The 15,385-nt window shown below is 44.4% G+C and overlaps 1 protein-coding gene across 3 annotated transcripts in view; it reads right to left on the bottom strand.

Annotated features, from left to right (window-relative positions):
* Positions 1–15,385, bottom strand: part of LOC126535966 (uncharacterized) — a 62,412-nt gene that overhangs the window by 21,392 nt on the left and 25,635 nt on the right. For all 3 annotated transcript variants that reach the window (XM_050182844.2, XM_050182846.2, XM_050182845.2), the window contains one exon: positions 4,215–4,320. In XM_050182844.2, coding sequence (XP_050038801.1) covers positions 4,215–4,320 — 106 coding nt within the window. The remainder of the gene's footprint in view (positions 1–4,214; positions 4,321–15,385) is intronic.

Genomic DNA, 15,385 nt, shown 5'->3' with positions numbered 1-15,385 from the left:
AACAATTTGCACTGTCAGGCACAAGACAAAAAGTGATGGCAAATGTCTTATGTGCATTGCAAATGACAGATGCGCTTTGATATGCTTTACCGCACTAGACAAAATGTGTATTAAGCTTAATAACAATGCCAGAATCTCCACAAGAGACTATGCGTCTATGAACGGCACCAAGTTGAGATGCCTCCATCAGTGTGTCGCAAAGATGGTGATGGCGGTGGAGAACAACGTTCGTACCAACCTATACACTAGCTTTCGTTGTGAGGCGGTTTGTTGGCTTCCCATGTGGCCTCTGTTAATAGATGCGAGTCGATTGGGTGCAAAAGCGTAACTTTTGTCGCCGATACCCGACCGCGCTCTTGAAGCACTACCAATTAGGCCTAATATCCAAGATAGTCTGCTATGGTGAAAATTGGCTGTTGGCTGATGTGACTGGCAAGCTTTCCACATGCCATCACAGAAAGCTTGCGGCTAATGTTTGCATGAGTGGTTAACCAGCGATTGGTTCTGAGCTCATACTTATGTGTGTTTGACAACCATCGAAACCAGCAAGTACTGCAATCGCGCAAGGAAGTCAGCAGATTGACAGAAAGTTCCCAACTGCACATGCAAACGCACGAATCTGCGTGCTTTCCAGTTGCTAATCGGTCCTATATCTTCGCACATAGGTGCTGCTTTCATCGTCGTTCCCTTTGTCAGCATTGCGTATAGGGATTGTTTCGATTGGAACTGACGACCCAGACCACCCTTGTACCAAGACAGGCATGCCTCATAATCAGATTGTGGTTTCACCACGTAAAAACTCTAGAATTAAATTTTCTTTTGTCCTAAAATTAACTGACCGCCTTTAGAGGCTGCGTGCAATGCATTGACCTCAGCCGAGTATTTCACCAAATATGCAAACAAGAAAGTATAGACAATCAAGTCGTAAACTGATTTATTTGAATATTCACAAATCAATTCATTTGGTGGAGTACAGTCAACATCTGATTTTTGGGACTCCGCAGGGGCTGCGAAAACATCCAACAAATGGGGCAGTCCGCAAAAACAAATGCATGCCTTTTACTGCCCCCAAAGGCTCAAATCGCCATAGGCACCTCCAAAATGGCTCTCAAGGCCTGACAGTACACTTATTAGTCGGTGCTCATACTGTGGCAGGAAACAGGAGACGGTGGGTGCATGTATGGAACAGATCTACTGTGTCTCATAACAATTGCCCTTCCCACTTTTGGTATTCTTCACCGCGTAACATTGCTGTATTGAGGCGAAGCTGACTTTGAGCATCCGGCATATTGCAATGCGTCGTGCTTTCCGAGCTTCGAAGCCACTAGTGAGGATTACAAAGACGAAATCGGCACTATTGCTAACAGCGACGAATTGTTTTAATAAAAAACACGGTACCGAACAGCAAGAACCTTTGTATCGAATGCCGAAGTAACTAGGCCTAGCGTTGCCGCGGTGAATATGGTTGCCAGCGGATCTGCGTGTGAGAGCCCTTGTTCCAGGCAGCAAGATAATCAAAATGGCGGTGGTGGTGGCTTCAATCAATGCCATTTCGGACCTGTGGTCATGGCAAAAAGTCCGGAAAATTGGACGGCGAAGGGCTTTTGCGTCGAAATTTCAGCAGTCCATATAGACGTCCACCATGGTTCCCCATATACCGTAAAAACCGGAATATAGGTCGAACTTTTTTTCAAAAAACCATTGCGAAAAGTCGACCCTCGACTTATATACCGGACATTAGCGGAAAAACTACGGAAGTCTTGCAACAATGGGCGGATGAAGTAAACAGCCGCCTTCGCCATCGCCATCATCAGCAGCGCGGCGTTAGTATAGTTAGAGTATAGTGCCTAGAATGTTCTAGGCACTGTAGCGTTAGTTCTTCATTCTATGGCGTGGCGACATTGTGGCACCGGCATTTTGCGTTTCCACTGTCGCAAAGTTATATTAATTAAAGGCTGCATTTTCATTTTGTTTCAAAATGAGCGGAAGCCGACGTCAATTCACCGTCGCCTTCATGAAAAAGGCGATTGAGTACGCGGAAGCCCACGGCAACCTGGCAGCACAGCGCGAACTTGGAGTATCCGAAAATAGCATTCAGTAGTGGCGGAGGTAAAAGCAACGTATTACAACTTGCAGCAACCAAAAGAAAACGTCGTTTCGTGGCCGGATCGCAGCGGACTGCAGAACTGGAAGGCAAGGTTGCGGAGTCCGTCCGAGAGCTGCGTGTAAGATCGCTGCCTGTGGTCGAATGCATTCGTTTGAAAGCGGTAGAGATCGCACGCGCCTATGGACTGGACAGCGAGAAGCACTCGTCATCCGACTCTGTTCAAACGTGTTGCTCTGATTCGGAGTAGCGCTTGCGGACTTCGTGCCCTTCTGTGTACTGTACACCCGACGAATTTTTAACAGTATCGCGCGACCGTCGACCCGCGTATTTGTCAGCACCTTTTATCATCACGGCACGGAGCGGCGAAATAGCGAAAGTAAGGGCATGTGTACACATGCGCGTATCTCGTTTGTTTCGCTGCTCATCGCCGTTAATACGGTGTTGACAAGCACGCGGGTCGATGGTCGCGCGATATCGCTAAAAACATGGCCAGGTGCACATGCGAGCAGCATTTAAATAAATACTGTCACCATTGTGCAACCCGCTGAGTCGCATTTGTTTATAGGTAAGGGTGTCATGTCTTTCGGTACTTTTGCCACTGGAAAAGATTTTTTTTCATTTTTAGAATTCGTTAGTTGGGGGATCAACCTATATTCCGGTCCGACCTATAGTCCGGTTTTTACGGTATGTAGTACCGTGGCGGTGCCGCGAAGGTGTCCGAAAAACCAAGCGTGCGGAAATTCGGTCGCTGACTAATTACAAAACTCCACTTAAAACATTTCACTGTGGTGATAATGTGAAAATACCGCACTTTCGTGCAGTTGGCGCAAATGGCACTTGCGTGGGCGCAGCCAGGAGCAGGCAAGTCGAATTGTAGCAAAATGGCGCAAATGGCGCAGTTGGATCACCACTGCATGTTAAGATAGCGGCAACAAGTCACGTCACATGTTTTTGATGTTCTGGAGAATTGCATGCGTCACAGAACCAACTAGTGAAGTGGTTAATCTAGGTGTGGGCCACCATCCCACTTACGATTGTTGAGGAGTCGTTAGATAAATGAAGAATATCAAATGCACTGTGTAATGTACGAAGCACATGTTGTGGTTCTTGATAGACAGCGATAAAGTGCTGTCTGAGGGATGATGATGCCCTTTAAGTGAATAAATCTCCATTCTGTGATGGTAAAGTCTGTTGGTTTCGTCTTTTTCTTACTGCCAGAATCTGAGCCATGCTACGCTTTTTTTTGTTTCGCTATATAGTCAGGTGAACATTCGATTTCTAATTGTTTAGTAGCTCCAATGTCATGCTTATGTCAGTTTTCTACTTTCAACCCGTAAAAAGTAGCCATATTCTCGATTCGGGGATGTGCTTTTGAGTCGGGGCTAATACTGCCAATGAATCATTGGCGTGTTTAGGTGTTATTTCTGCCTCTTGTTTGATTCGACATGCCAGATAATTCAACCAATTTTGTCAGTCCTGTCAGGTTCAAATTAACGGAGTTGACTGCACTACACTAAAAGCTGTAGAGGAGAACGGGCAAGGTGAGAGCAATTACACCATCTGCTGCAATACATTCCAGCACGAAAAATTTTGCCACTGGCAGCACTGTTCGCAGTGGCCACTCACAGCTTAAAATAATTAAACTATGAAGTTTAATGTGCAGAAGCTTCACAATGGGTTGCGAGATGCTATGGTCTGGAGGGCTTCAAATTAATTTTGACCACCTGTGATTTTTATTGTCCGTCCTAAGCGCGATACACGAGTGTTCTTCCATTCTGCCACATCGTCAATACAACCACCACAACCGGGAATCGAACCCGAGGCCTTGTGCTCAGCAGCACAATGCCACAGCTGCCGAGTCACTGCAGCGGGTGCTCGGAGCTTTCACAGACTTAGTTCCGAAGCTGATAAACTACCACATCCAAAATGCAATCTGGCAGCAAATATCAGGTGAGTAAGCACAGTGAGAAGATTTCTGTAATCGAGTCCACAGCCAAGCTGTACTCACTTACAGAGGAGGTCATAAAATGTGGAAAAAAAAAAACAGTCATATTGCATGGAAAAGTCAAAGGCCAATAGAATGAGTGCTAGAAGGAAAATTCTGTACCTGTGCTTCCTTTTCTTCAGCCAGTGCTTGAAGTTCCCGCAAATGGTCACACTTCAGTTTCTCTGTTCTTGTGTGCGCTTCAGCCTCCAGACGTTTAATTTGTGCCCTGCAAACAACAGGCATTTCAGTGAACACTTCTTGAATGTGGTTAATTCCCTTTTGCAGTTGCTGTACACTAATGTCCAATACATTTGAGCCATGTATTACATCTGTAAATGCAGCAGAGAGCCTTCAAGTACAGTCAGAAGACCAAATGCCCTTTCCTTCAACTTTTTGAAGTTCCACCGTTTGTTGATCTTGTAACAGTCAAGCGTGATTGATGGCCACTGGCCTGATTTCCTTAGACCGTGACAACAAATCTTGCCTCAGACAAGATTGAAAAGATTCACAGCAATGCTATTATATATTTCAATGCAACTTGGTTAAGTAAAAAAATCAGAAAACTGCAATCTTAAATACGACTACTGTCTGCTGGACTTGTGCTGTTTTTTCAAGAGAGGGCAACACTGTCATCCCAAAAGTTTTGATATTTGCTAACCCTGTATTTTTGTGAGCTCCAGCACCTATTGCACCTGTCAATTTATTGCAACCACTGTGGAATCACCTTAACGTAGATCAAGGTGTTAATGTTAGCAACGCTGGTAGTTTCTAATTAATAGGTAATAGGTAATTTTGGTGCACATCAACATAAGTACTGAGCGAAGCCATCAAGAGAAGACAGTTGCATGTGTTTGATTTCACCACCGTGCTCGATGTCCACAAGCGGCAACGGTTGCACATGCGGGCCAACGACATCATAGCCCATACAACTAGGAAGTGAGCAAGCACTTCCGGATTTACAATTCTTGCTTACTAAAGCCCCTTAATTTTCCAAAAGTAGCGCCATTGTTAGATCTTTTCGCCACCCCGCTCTCCCCAACCTTTCCTCCTCCGCTCCCCCATTGGCCAATCTGTGTCACGTGGAAGCAGGTGACGCGCTTTTGTATATTTTTTCTTTCCAGTGCGCTCCGACCGCCATTATTGGCCCTGCGCGACGAAAGTACGCGCAGACGGACTGTTCAAGTCTGTTAGCAGAACAAATTGAGTGGGTTAGGGACAAGAACTTAATTGTGATGGCATGCTGCTGTGCCTTCAGTTGCCGCAACCGACACGGCAATGGCAAAAGGCTTCTTTCTTTACCATCCGGCGAGCGCAACACACAAAGAAGTGTAGATACACTGGATTGGGAGGGCTGACTTCGAGGAAGTGGCAGAAAACGCACGGCTTTGTGAAGTGCCACGGTTCCTTACAACCTCTTCTTTTGAGCCTAGTTCAGGCCCGCCGCTTCCAAAAAGTGCATGTGTTCATGCTGTGCGTGCTTTTAGCGCGTTTAAGTTCACTTTTTCTCTAATGCGCTCTCTTTGTTTCATGTAGTTTCATCTTGCAGCGAAAGTGTATGCATCTGCAGCTCGCCTGTGACATAAAAGCAACTTTATTCATGCTATGCTTCGAGCTTTACCAGAAGTTAGCACATTCTCGACGCTTTTGCACGGCTGACTACGATTTACGGATGCAGTCGTTTAGCTTCGAATGTACACCCGCATGTATTGATTTGGTTTGTGGTGATTAACGTTTTTAACGTCCTGAAGCGACTAAAGCTATGAGGGAGGCTATCCAGAGCTATGGCTCCGGATAACTTTATTTAGGTCGCCTGGGGATGTTTAAGGTGCACTTCAATCGTAGTTGTACGTGGGTCGGTAAATTCCTCGTTGGCATTTTGTAATTCTCGCGCGGGCGCGGTAGCACTGCGCCAGAAGATGGCACTTCGGCGGGATTGTATTTCTTTATTAGATTTTATTTAGTAGCTGTAACAATGTGTCATTATTTCGTATTATTGACAGTTCCTCCAGGGTACCACAGCTGCAACGGGAACACTTGTAATGTCACATGCTCTCCAGAGGCCTCTGCTAGTATGGAGCACTAACGAGGAATCTTTCCACGGGCCTCTTGCATTTCGCCTCTATCCCGGCTGCTGCCGGACGCTTCCTCAATTGGAGGCATGAGCAGCGACTCCTTGCCCATTTTGTGTGCAGTACTATAATAGCCGAGAAAGGCCGCAAAAGACTGCAGGCCCGCTGATAAGGATAAAATTTTCACTGCTTAACGTTAACATTTTTATGCGTCCGATTAAGTAAATGGGTATCGCATGCGTCATATGCACTGTATGTGAAGCTACGAAACCATGTACACATACTTTCACGTTGTCAAAACCTGAAACTCTGGTAATTGCACGCGTTTGAGCACACTGTGTGCATGTGTTGTTGTTTCAGCAACACGAACTCTCAACGTGCACCTGCATCATCATCATCAGCCTCGTTACGCCCACTGCAGGGCAAAGGCCTCTCCCATACTTCTCCAACAACCCCAGTCATGTACTAATTGTGGCCATGTCGTCCCTGCAAACTTCTTAATCTCATCCGCCCACCTAACTTTCTGCCGCCCCCTGCTACGCTTCCCTTCCCTTGGAATCCAGTCCGTAACCCTTAATGACCATCGGTTATCTTTCCTCCTCATTACATGTCCTGCCCATGCCCATTTCTTTTTCTTGATTTCAACTAAAATGTCATTTACCCGCGTTTGTTCCCTCACCCAATCTGCTCTTTTCTTATCCCTTAACGTTACACCTATCATTCTTCTTTCCATAGCTCGTTGCGTCGTCCTCAATTTCAGCAGAACCCTTTTCGTAAGCCTCCAGGTTTCTGTCCCGTAGGTGAGTACTGGTAAGAAACAGCTGTTATACACTTTCCTCTTGAGGGATAGTGGCAACCTGCTGTTCATGATTTGAGAATGCCTGCCAAACGCACCCCAGCCCATTGTTATTCTTCTGGTTATTTCAGTCTCATGATCCGGATCTGTGGTCACTACCTGCCCTAAGTAGATGTATTCCCTTACGACTTCCAGTGCCTCGCTACCTATCGTAAACTGCTGTTCTCTTCCGAGACTGTTAAACATTACTTTAGTTTTCTGTAGCTTAATTTTCAGACCCACCCTTCTGCTTTGCCTCTCCAGGTCAGTGAGCATGCATTGCAGTTGGTCTCCTGAGTTACTAAGCAAGGCAATATCATCATCGAATGGGAAGTTGCTAGGGTATTCTCCATCAACTTTTATCCCCAATTCTTCCCACTCCAGGTCTCTGAATACCTCCTGTAAACACGCTGTGAATAGCATTGGAGAGATCGTATCTCCCTGCCTGACGCCTTTCTTTATTGGGATTTTGTTGCTTTCTTTATGGAGGACTACGGTGGCTGTGGAGCCGCTATAGATATCTTTCAGTATTTTTACATACGGCTCGTCTACACCCTGATTCCGTAATGCCTCCATGAATGCTGAGGTTTCGACAGAATCAAACGCTTTCTCGTAATCAATGAAAGCTATATATAAGGGTTGGTTATATTCCGCACATTTCTCTATCACAAGATTGATAGTGTGAATATGGTCTATTGTTCAGTAGCCTTTACGGAATCCTGCCTGGTCCTTTGGTTGACAGAAGTCTAAGGTGTTCCTGATTCTATTTGCGATTACGTTAGTAAACAGTTTGTAGGCAACGAACAGTAAGCTGATTGGTCTACAATTTTTCAAGTCTTTGGCGTCCCCTTTCTTATGGATTAGGATTATGTTAGCATTCTTCCAAGATTCCGGTACGCTCGAGGTCATGAGGCATTGCGTATACAGGGTGGCCAGTTTCTCTAGAACAATCTGCCCACCATCCTTCAGCAAATCTGCTGTTACCTGATCCTCCCCAGCTGCCTTCTCCCTTTGCATAACTCCCAAGGCTTTCCTTACTTCTTCCGGCATTACCTGTGGGATTTCGAATTCCTCTAGACTATTCTCTCTTACATTATTGTCGTGGGTGCCACTGGGACTGTATAAATCTCTATAGAACTCCTCAGCCACTCGAACGATCTCATCCATACTAGTAATGATATTGCCGGCTTTGTCTCTTAACGCATACATCTGATTCTTGCCAATTCCTAGTTTCTTCTTCACTGCTTTTAGGCTTCCTCCGTTCCGGAGAGCATGTTCAATTCTATCCATATTATACTTCCTTATGTCAGCTGTCTTACGCTTGTTGATTAACTTCGAGAGTTCTGCCAGTTCTATTCTAGCTGTAGGGTTAGAGGCTTTCATACATTGGTGTTTCTTGATCAGATCTTTCGTCTCCTGCGATAGCTTACTGGTATCCTGTCTAACGGAGTTACCACCGACTTCTATTGCACACTCCTTAATGATGCCCACAAGATTGTTGTTCATTGCTTCAACACTAATACACCTGCTTTATGCCTTAAATAATGGTCCTTTTCTCTATTTTTTCCGCAATTCCAACATGACATTGTTAAGGCCAGTTGCCGACTGACGAAGCAAGATCTCGATTGAAAAAACTGCTCCAAAGGGCTCGAACGAACTTTTCCGCGGATTTCCTCCAGTAGCCTGTTAGCCGTTGTCTGCTACGGAAGGGCCAGTGTGGGCGGCGCCACCGTCGAGGCCGCGCCGAGCGGAGGAGGAGGGAAGTGGTGGGCGCTACTTTCAGAGATTGAGGGGCTTTATTGCTTACTTGTGACAGTCTCCGCCTCCCTCATCCAGCCCTCATCTCACTCTTTCCTACCTGCTTAGACTTCTTGCCCTATGGCTAGAAGGAGCGAGATAAACCCTGCTAAGGAACGCACAATGGTGCTACTGGCCCATGCCGTTTTGGAGCAGCTTTTGGAGCAGCCAAAAATGCATTTTGGAGCAGTGAAGTGGACTTTCGGAACAGGTTTATGAAAGCAATTCCAAACTATATTATACGGGGCTTCTACAGTGGGCAAGCCATGTGAAGGCAGTGAGTGGTTACTGGTTCATGAACTCAATCCAAACACTAAAAATACCCCCCCCCCCCCCTCATTTCATTGCAGTCCTTGCTATAGACTGTGAAGAAGCAGTGGTGTCCAAAAATGTGCTTAAAAAGCACTTAAAAAGTCTGGCCAGACTGGAGCATATGAGTGCAAGTGCGTACAGCAGCCCTGTCGAGCACATAGATAGCCACTACAGTAGCATGTAGCTGTGTCTGAAGTGTAGATACTGCAGTCGCCACGGGGTGCCGCGATGAGCGTGCTCGCAGAGCTTGTTGCGGTTCACTAACGACCACAGCGTGCTATGATTGGTATCTCTAGGTGACGTGACTCAAGGACGAGCGCCGATATCTGACAAACAGGTTGTCTGCTTCCCGTGTTGCACATCCCTGTACAGCCTATAAATGCAGCAATGTTGCGGAGAGATATCATTTGGCAGCAGTGACAGCATCAACTGTACATCTGCTAAACGGTTCCTCTTCCCATTACAGATTTGCAATCCACGAAAGTATGAAAACCATATCAGCATCGCTGGTGAACTGGCCTACAATAAAGGTGACGAGCGACTAAGCTGGGCAACTGCGCAAAGCCGGATTGTTCCAGTTCAAACGGTGCTGGACACTGGGACTTCGTGACCAATGTACAGCCCATGAATACAGCAACGCTCCGCAGAGACATCATCTGGCAGCACTGACAGCACCGACTGTACATCTGCTAAATGGTGCATGCTTCCCATTGCAGTTTAGCCTACTTTTATTTTGCCTCTTCAAACCTCTTTTGTAGTTTTGCTGTCACTGCTGCTACGGTGTATTACAGCGTGTTCTGTAGTATTTACCCCGTTGTGTTAAAGTTCGCAAGTTTGCCTAGTTAACTGTAGAATTGGCTTCTGGCAAGACCGACGCTCGGTCGGATATTGCTAAGGCCTTGGTTGAAAAGGCGCCAGCTAGCATTAAAGAGGTATCAAAGGTGCTTGTTGAGATGAGCTCTAAATTTGTTGAAGCAATGGGTTAACTAAAAAAGGAGATGAACCAGGCTGATGTGACGAATAACTCAATGAAAGCTGAGCTCACTTCCATCAGTTAATCAGTCGGGTACATGAACGAAAATTTCGAAGAATACTGCAAGGAAATAAAAAGCCTTCGACTTGAGCTTACTGAAGTGAAAAACCAGGGCCTTGAGTGCAAGAAAGAGAACCTAAGACTAAACAAAGAGCTGCAGGAAGCGAAAAAGCAGCTTATTGAGTTAAAGCAGTACAGTCGGCGCAATAACCTTGAATTAAGAGGTATACCAAAGACTGAATATGACGTCCTCCTTTCAGTCGCAAAAGTTGCATCTTCCTTGTGCGTCCAGCTTACTGATCATGACATTGACGTGGCTCACCGCGTCCCATCGAAGAACAATGCGCCTCCAAACGTAGTTGTGAAGTTCACATCCAGATCAGTTCGTGACAAACTGTTGAAGGCAGCTAAGAAGCGACTGAATACAGCCATGCTGGGTTTTCAGAATAGCGAACCAGTGTACATAAACGAACACTTGTGCCCGGAAAACAAAGTCTTGCTTGGAAAGGCCATCCAAAAAAAACCTGAGAAAGGATGGAAATTTACATAGGTTTCTGAGGGAAAAATAATGCGGAAATCCGAGAACTCCAGAGCAGTGCATCTAACACATAAAGAAGGCTTAGCAGAAATAATTTAAGTACTTGTTATAACTGTTCGCCATATTCCTTGACAATGGCTTATTCAACCAAAGAGATCGACAATCTTTGTAGAGCAAAATCTACATCAGTTTTTCATTGCAACATCCGTAGTATTAATAAAAACGCAGACTTGCTTTCTGCTTTCCTGTCGCTACATGCACATTTGTTCAGTGTCATTGCAACAACTGAGACGTGGCTGCAAAAAAAGTGAAATAATCAGACTTCCAAGTTAGAGAACAGAATCAAATGCCGGTGACTCGTATTCACGTGGGTGTGGCGCTGCATTGTTCATAAAAGATAATATATTGAATCCCTTTTCATTCGGCTCGAGTATGACATCACTGGTGCAGTTTATCGCCCCCCCAAGTGGTAGCCTTGTAAAATTTCTCGATAAGCTGGAATCAATTTTCTGCGCTGTGCCAAAGCAACGAAATAAACTAGTTATTATAGTAGGCGACAAGAACCTAAACACATATAACATGAATAACCATGACTATAGTTATTTGTTACAATCTTACAGTTATTGTAATTTAATTACGTCCCCGACGTGTATAAATAAGGCACCTTCGTTCTTTAACTGACCACGCATTAACAAATCTAGACACGGGGGTCAACGGAAGTGTTTACCTAGAGCCAATCTCTGATTATCTACCTATCTTTGCCGCTTTAGACTCTCAAACAATTACCAAGGAAAGATGAAGCAACATTGCAATGAAAATAGATTACAAGGTATTATGAGAAGAAATCCTTCGCATTAGTTACAGTGAAATTTACAATGAGGATATCGACATTGAAATAACTAATCTAATTACTTATCTCAATATTGCAGTAGAAAGGAGTAATTGCAAGGTCTTGAAGGGCCGACATGATAAACCCATGTGTCCTGGTATGACAGAACAGATACTTCAAACATTTAAGGCCAAAGAATACTTGCATGATAAATGGCGCCACAACAAAGATAATATATACTACTTACAGCAATTCAAAGTGCAGCGGAATAAATCTGTCGCTATGATTCGATCGCACAAAAAGGCGTATTATGCTCACCTATTTACACAGACCTCTAGTAAGACGAAAAATCTATGGGAAACTATAAACAAAATCATAGGAAAACAACGTAAGCTAACTGTGCTTCCCGAAACCATTGATGAAGACGTAGAGAATTTCAACACATATTTCGCATGTATTGGTCCATCCCTGGCTGCAATGTTTCGTGAATCAGAAAACATATCTATCTTGCGGAGTCCTGTACCAAACACTTTCGTTACGTATACCATTGAACTTGTAGACGTGATGGCAACACTCAGTAAGATGTCAACCTCTAAAGCCTCCGGACTAGATAGTATTTCTATTCGAATGATAATACAGATATGTTAGGACCAGTATTATGCCACTTGTTTAATCACTCTGTGAACCGCTCTAGATATCCGTCTCGGCTGAAGATTGCTAAGGTGGTTCCTATCTTCAAAGATGGAGACCGAAATAACCCTTGCAATTACAGGCCAATATCCGTGCTTAGTACCATTAATATTATATTTGAAAAAATCCTAACCCATCAGTTCCACAAATTTATTGGTAAGTACAAGGTTATGTGCCCACAGCAACATGGCTTTCGTTCGAATCATTCAACTTCGTCAACAGTGTTAACACGTTAGCTCAAATGATTAATGTAGCTTTGCAAAATAATATACTTGTGTGTGTCATATTCCTGGATCTAAAAAAAAGCTTCCGATACAGTTGATCACAACATATTTCTACATAAACTACAGCAATATGGTTTTCAAGATAGCTCCTTGGATCTTATTACTGGCTACCTTCATGGACAAGTGCAAGTAGTAAGAATGAACAATGTTACATCATCATCTAAGGATATGCTGAAGTCCCTCAAAGATCTGTCCTTGGGCCACTTTTATTTTCATTATATATTGACTTCCCACTTGTACTTGGTACAAGTGAAGTTCTTATGTACGCCGACGACACTTGCATTGTAATAACAGCCGATAACATTTGTGATCTGGAAACTAAAGCAAAAGAAGAGTTGAAAAAAGCAAGTGAATGGTTTTTAATGAACAAACTTACGATTAATGTTAAGACTAAATATGTGGTATTTCGAATGCATTATAATATATTGCCTGCTAAATCACTAGATTTACAAATAAACAATTTTCCATTAGACAAAGTCAGCTCATTTCTGTATCTTTGCATGATTTTCGATAGCAATCTACACTGGCAAGAACAAATAAGCGAAGTTTACAAAAAGCTCGCATCAGGATGCTACGAACTCTCACAAGCATGTCATCGTCTCGATACTAACACCCTGTGTATTTTATATTTTGCACTCATCCATAGCCATACCACATACTGTAATGAGTCATGGGGTACTACATAAAAAACTTATCTTCAACCTGTACACAAACTTCAGAAATGCGCCCTGCGAATAATTACCCATTCATGTTACAATGAACCAAGTCTGCCTTTGTTTAATAGAATGAATGTTTTGCCGTATGATAAGATACATGAATTAAAAATTGCCACGCGTGTCTTCAATATTGTTAAACACCACCTGCCTTCTCATGTTTCTATATATTACACATCCTTTCGTGCAACTAGAAATCAAACGTACGAAAGCATTTATCTTCCTCCAACTAAGAATATCTATGGACGTTTGCTACAGTTTTCAGGGTCTAAAATTTGGAATAAACTACCAGCAGAAATAAAACAAGCAATTAATTTTTCATCCGTGCTTAAAAAATACTTGCTTAGCCTGAATAATGCTTTTCAATGTGAACAATCATGATGTCTTTTTATTAGTAACTCGCTGAAACCTGCTAAAAATGTGATTTAACTAGTGTTTTGATATTGTCGCGATTAATCATGTATATTTGAACCTTCATAATATTTCAGGAACTTGCCTGCAATCCTTTTAACTGGCGTTTTACATGTTTACTTCGAAATGTTTAATAACATGCTTTTCGCTATTTTGCATTTCCTTTTGTACTCTTGTACAATTTAATGGTGTACAATAAATATGTGTATGCACTCGATGTAGCTAACTTGCTTTGTACTTGTAATTGTTATTTATTTTTCACTGGACCCGCAACTAGCATGTGGCTATGGGTCCAACCAGTTTTGCTATTTCTGTATGTTGTAGTCGTGGCCGCAGTGTGGGCAATCAGTAGGAAGGTCACGATTGATCCTGCTTAGTGTTGTTGGTGTGATGTATGTCCTAGTCTGCAACTGTCTGTAAATGGCGGCCTGCGCTTTTTTAAGCTTTGGGTGAGGAGGAGAAAAAATTCTTCATGATAACCTATGATTTGAAGTGATTTCGTAGTATGATACGAGCGGGTCTTTGTTCTCTAGGTCCCTCCAGGCTGGGTTGAAGCGAGAGGGCGGACCGCAAACGCGGAATGTGAGCTCTCGCGCCAGTTGGTGTGCCCGCTCATTCGGATTACAGTCAGGAGGTCCGGAAATGTTGCCCATGTGGGCCGGGAACCATGTGATGTGTGGGGACGTGAGGTTGTCTCCTCCCGTTTTTTGGAAGAAGATGGTGTCGATAACCATAGCTGCTTTCCTAGAGACGAGGGCCAACGAGATGGTTCTAATAGCTGTTCTTGAGTCCGAGTAAATGACTGACGCTCCTTTGCAGCTTCGAAGGGCCACCGCGATGGCCATTTCTTCTGCTTCGTGAGTGAAGTTGGTAACTACCATGGCTGCGTTGACGAGCGAGCCATGGGCGTCCACCACAGAGACCGCGTAGGCGCCTCAATTCCAATATCTGGCTGCGTCAACGAAGAGGACTTGCGTTTCGTTACGTTTGATGTTGTCAAGGATTGCCTTCGCTCTCGCTTTTCTCCGCCCTTCGTTGTGGGTGGGGTGTATGTTTCGTGGGATGGAATTAACGGTTATTGATCTCTTGGCGTTTGTGCATAGTTGCGACTTCTCTGGTGGCATGAAGAGGGGCTGTATGCCTGCTTCTAGTAAGATCTCGATGCCCGCCCTTGTGAGTGAGAGCCGACTAATTTGGGAGTTTCGCTGTGCCTCAAAGAGTTCGGTTGCCGTGTTGTGTAGCCCCCCCAATTGGAGGAGTCTACTACGACAACTTCGCACACATGCTCTGGCTGTGCCGTGCCAACGCGAGCACGGACTTTCCCGACCAGTCTTCCTGGGACTCAGCGCTCAGAAGCACAGAGCTCATTGCTCAGCTCAAGGCTGTCCAGAGGGCCCGGGCCATCGCAGAAGGACACTGTCTACCGGCCCCGACATGGGTGGAGCCGCCGGATTGATTTCCCCTCAGGACCTAAATAAAGCTCTAACTCCCTCACTCTGTATGTTCTATGTCTGCAGATAAAGAATTGAACTGAATTGAATACCCGAGGTGCATAGCCATCATGGTCGAAGCTCATTACGTTAGGAATACTTTCAACGAGAGTCCGGAATGCAGCATCCATTGCTTAGCCAATGTGCGTGCTGCCAACGTGCTCGCACAAGTGAATGTGAAAATGAAGTTTGTTCGACCCTCGGAAATTGTGTGACTGCAGTAGAGATAAGTGCAAAAGCAAATGTGCTACTCATGTCTCTTGGTGCGAGAAAAGCCGTGCATAGCTATC

This window comes from Dermacentor andersoni, chromosome 4 (genome assembly GCF_023375885.2).
Source record: "Dermacentor andersoni chromosome 4, qqDerAnde1_hic_scaffold, whole genome shotgun sequence".
NCBI lineage: Eukaryota > Metazoa > Arthropoda > Arachnida > Ixodida > Ixodidae > Dermacentor > Dermacentor andersoni.
This window is presented reverse-complemented; position numbering and strand designations above follow the sequence as displayed.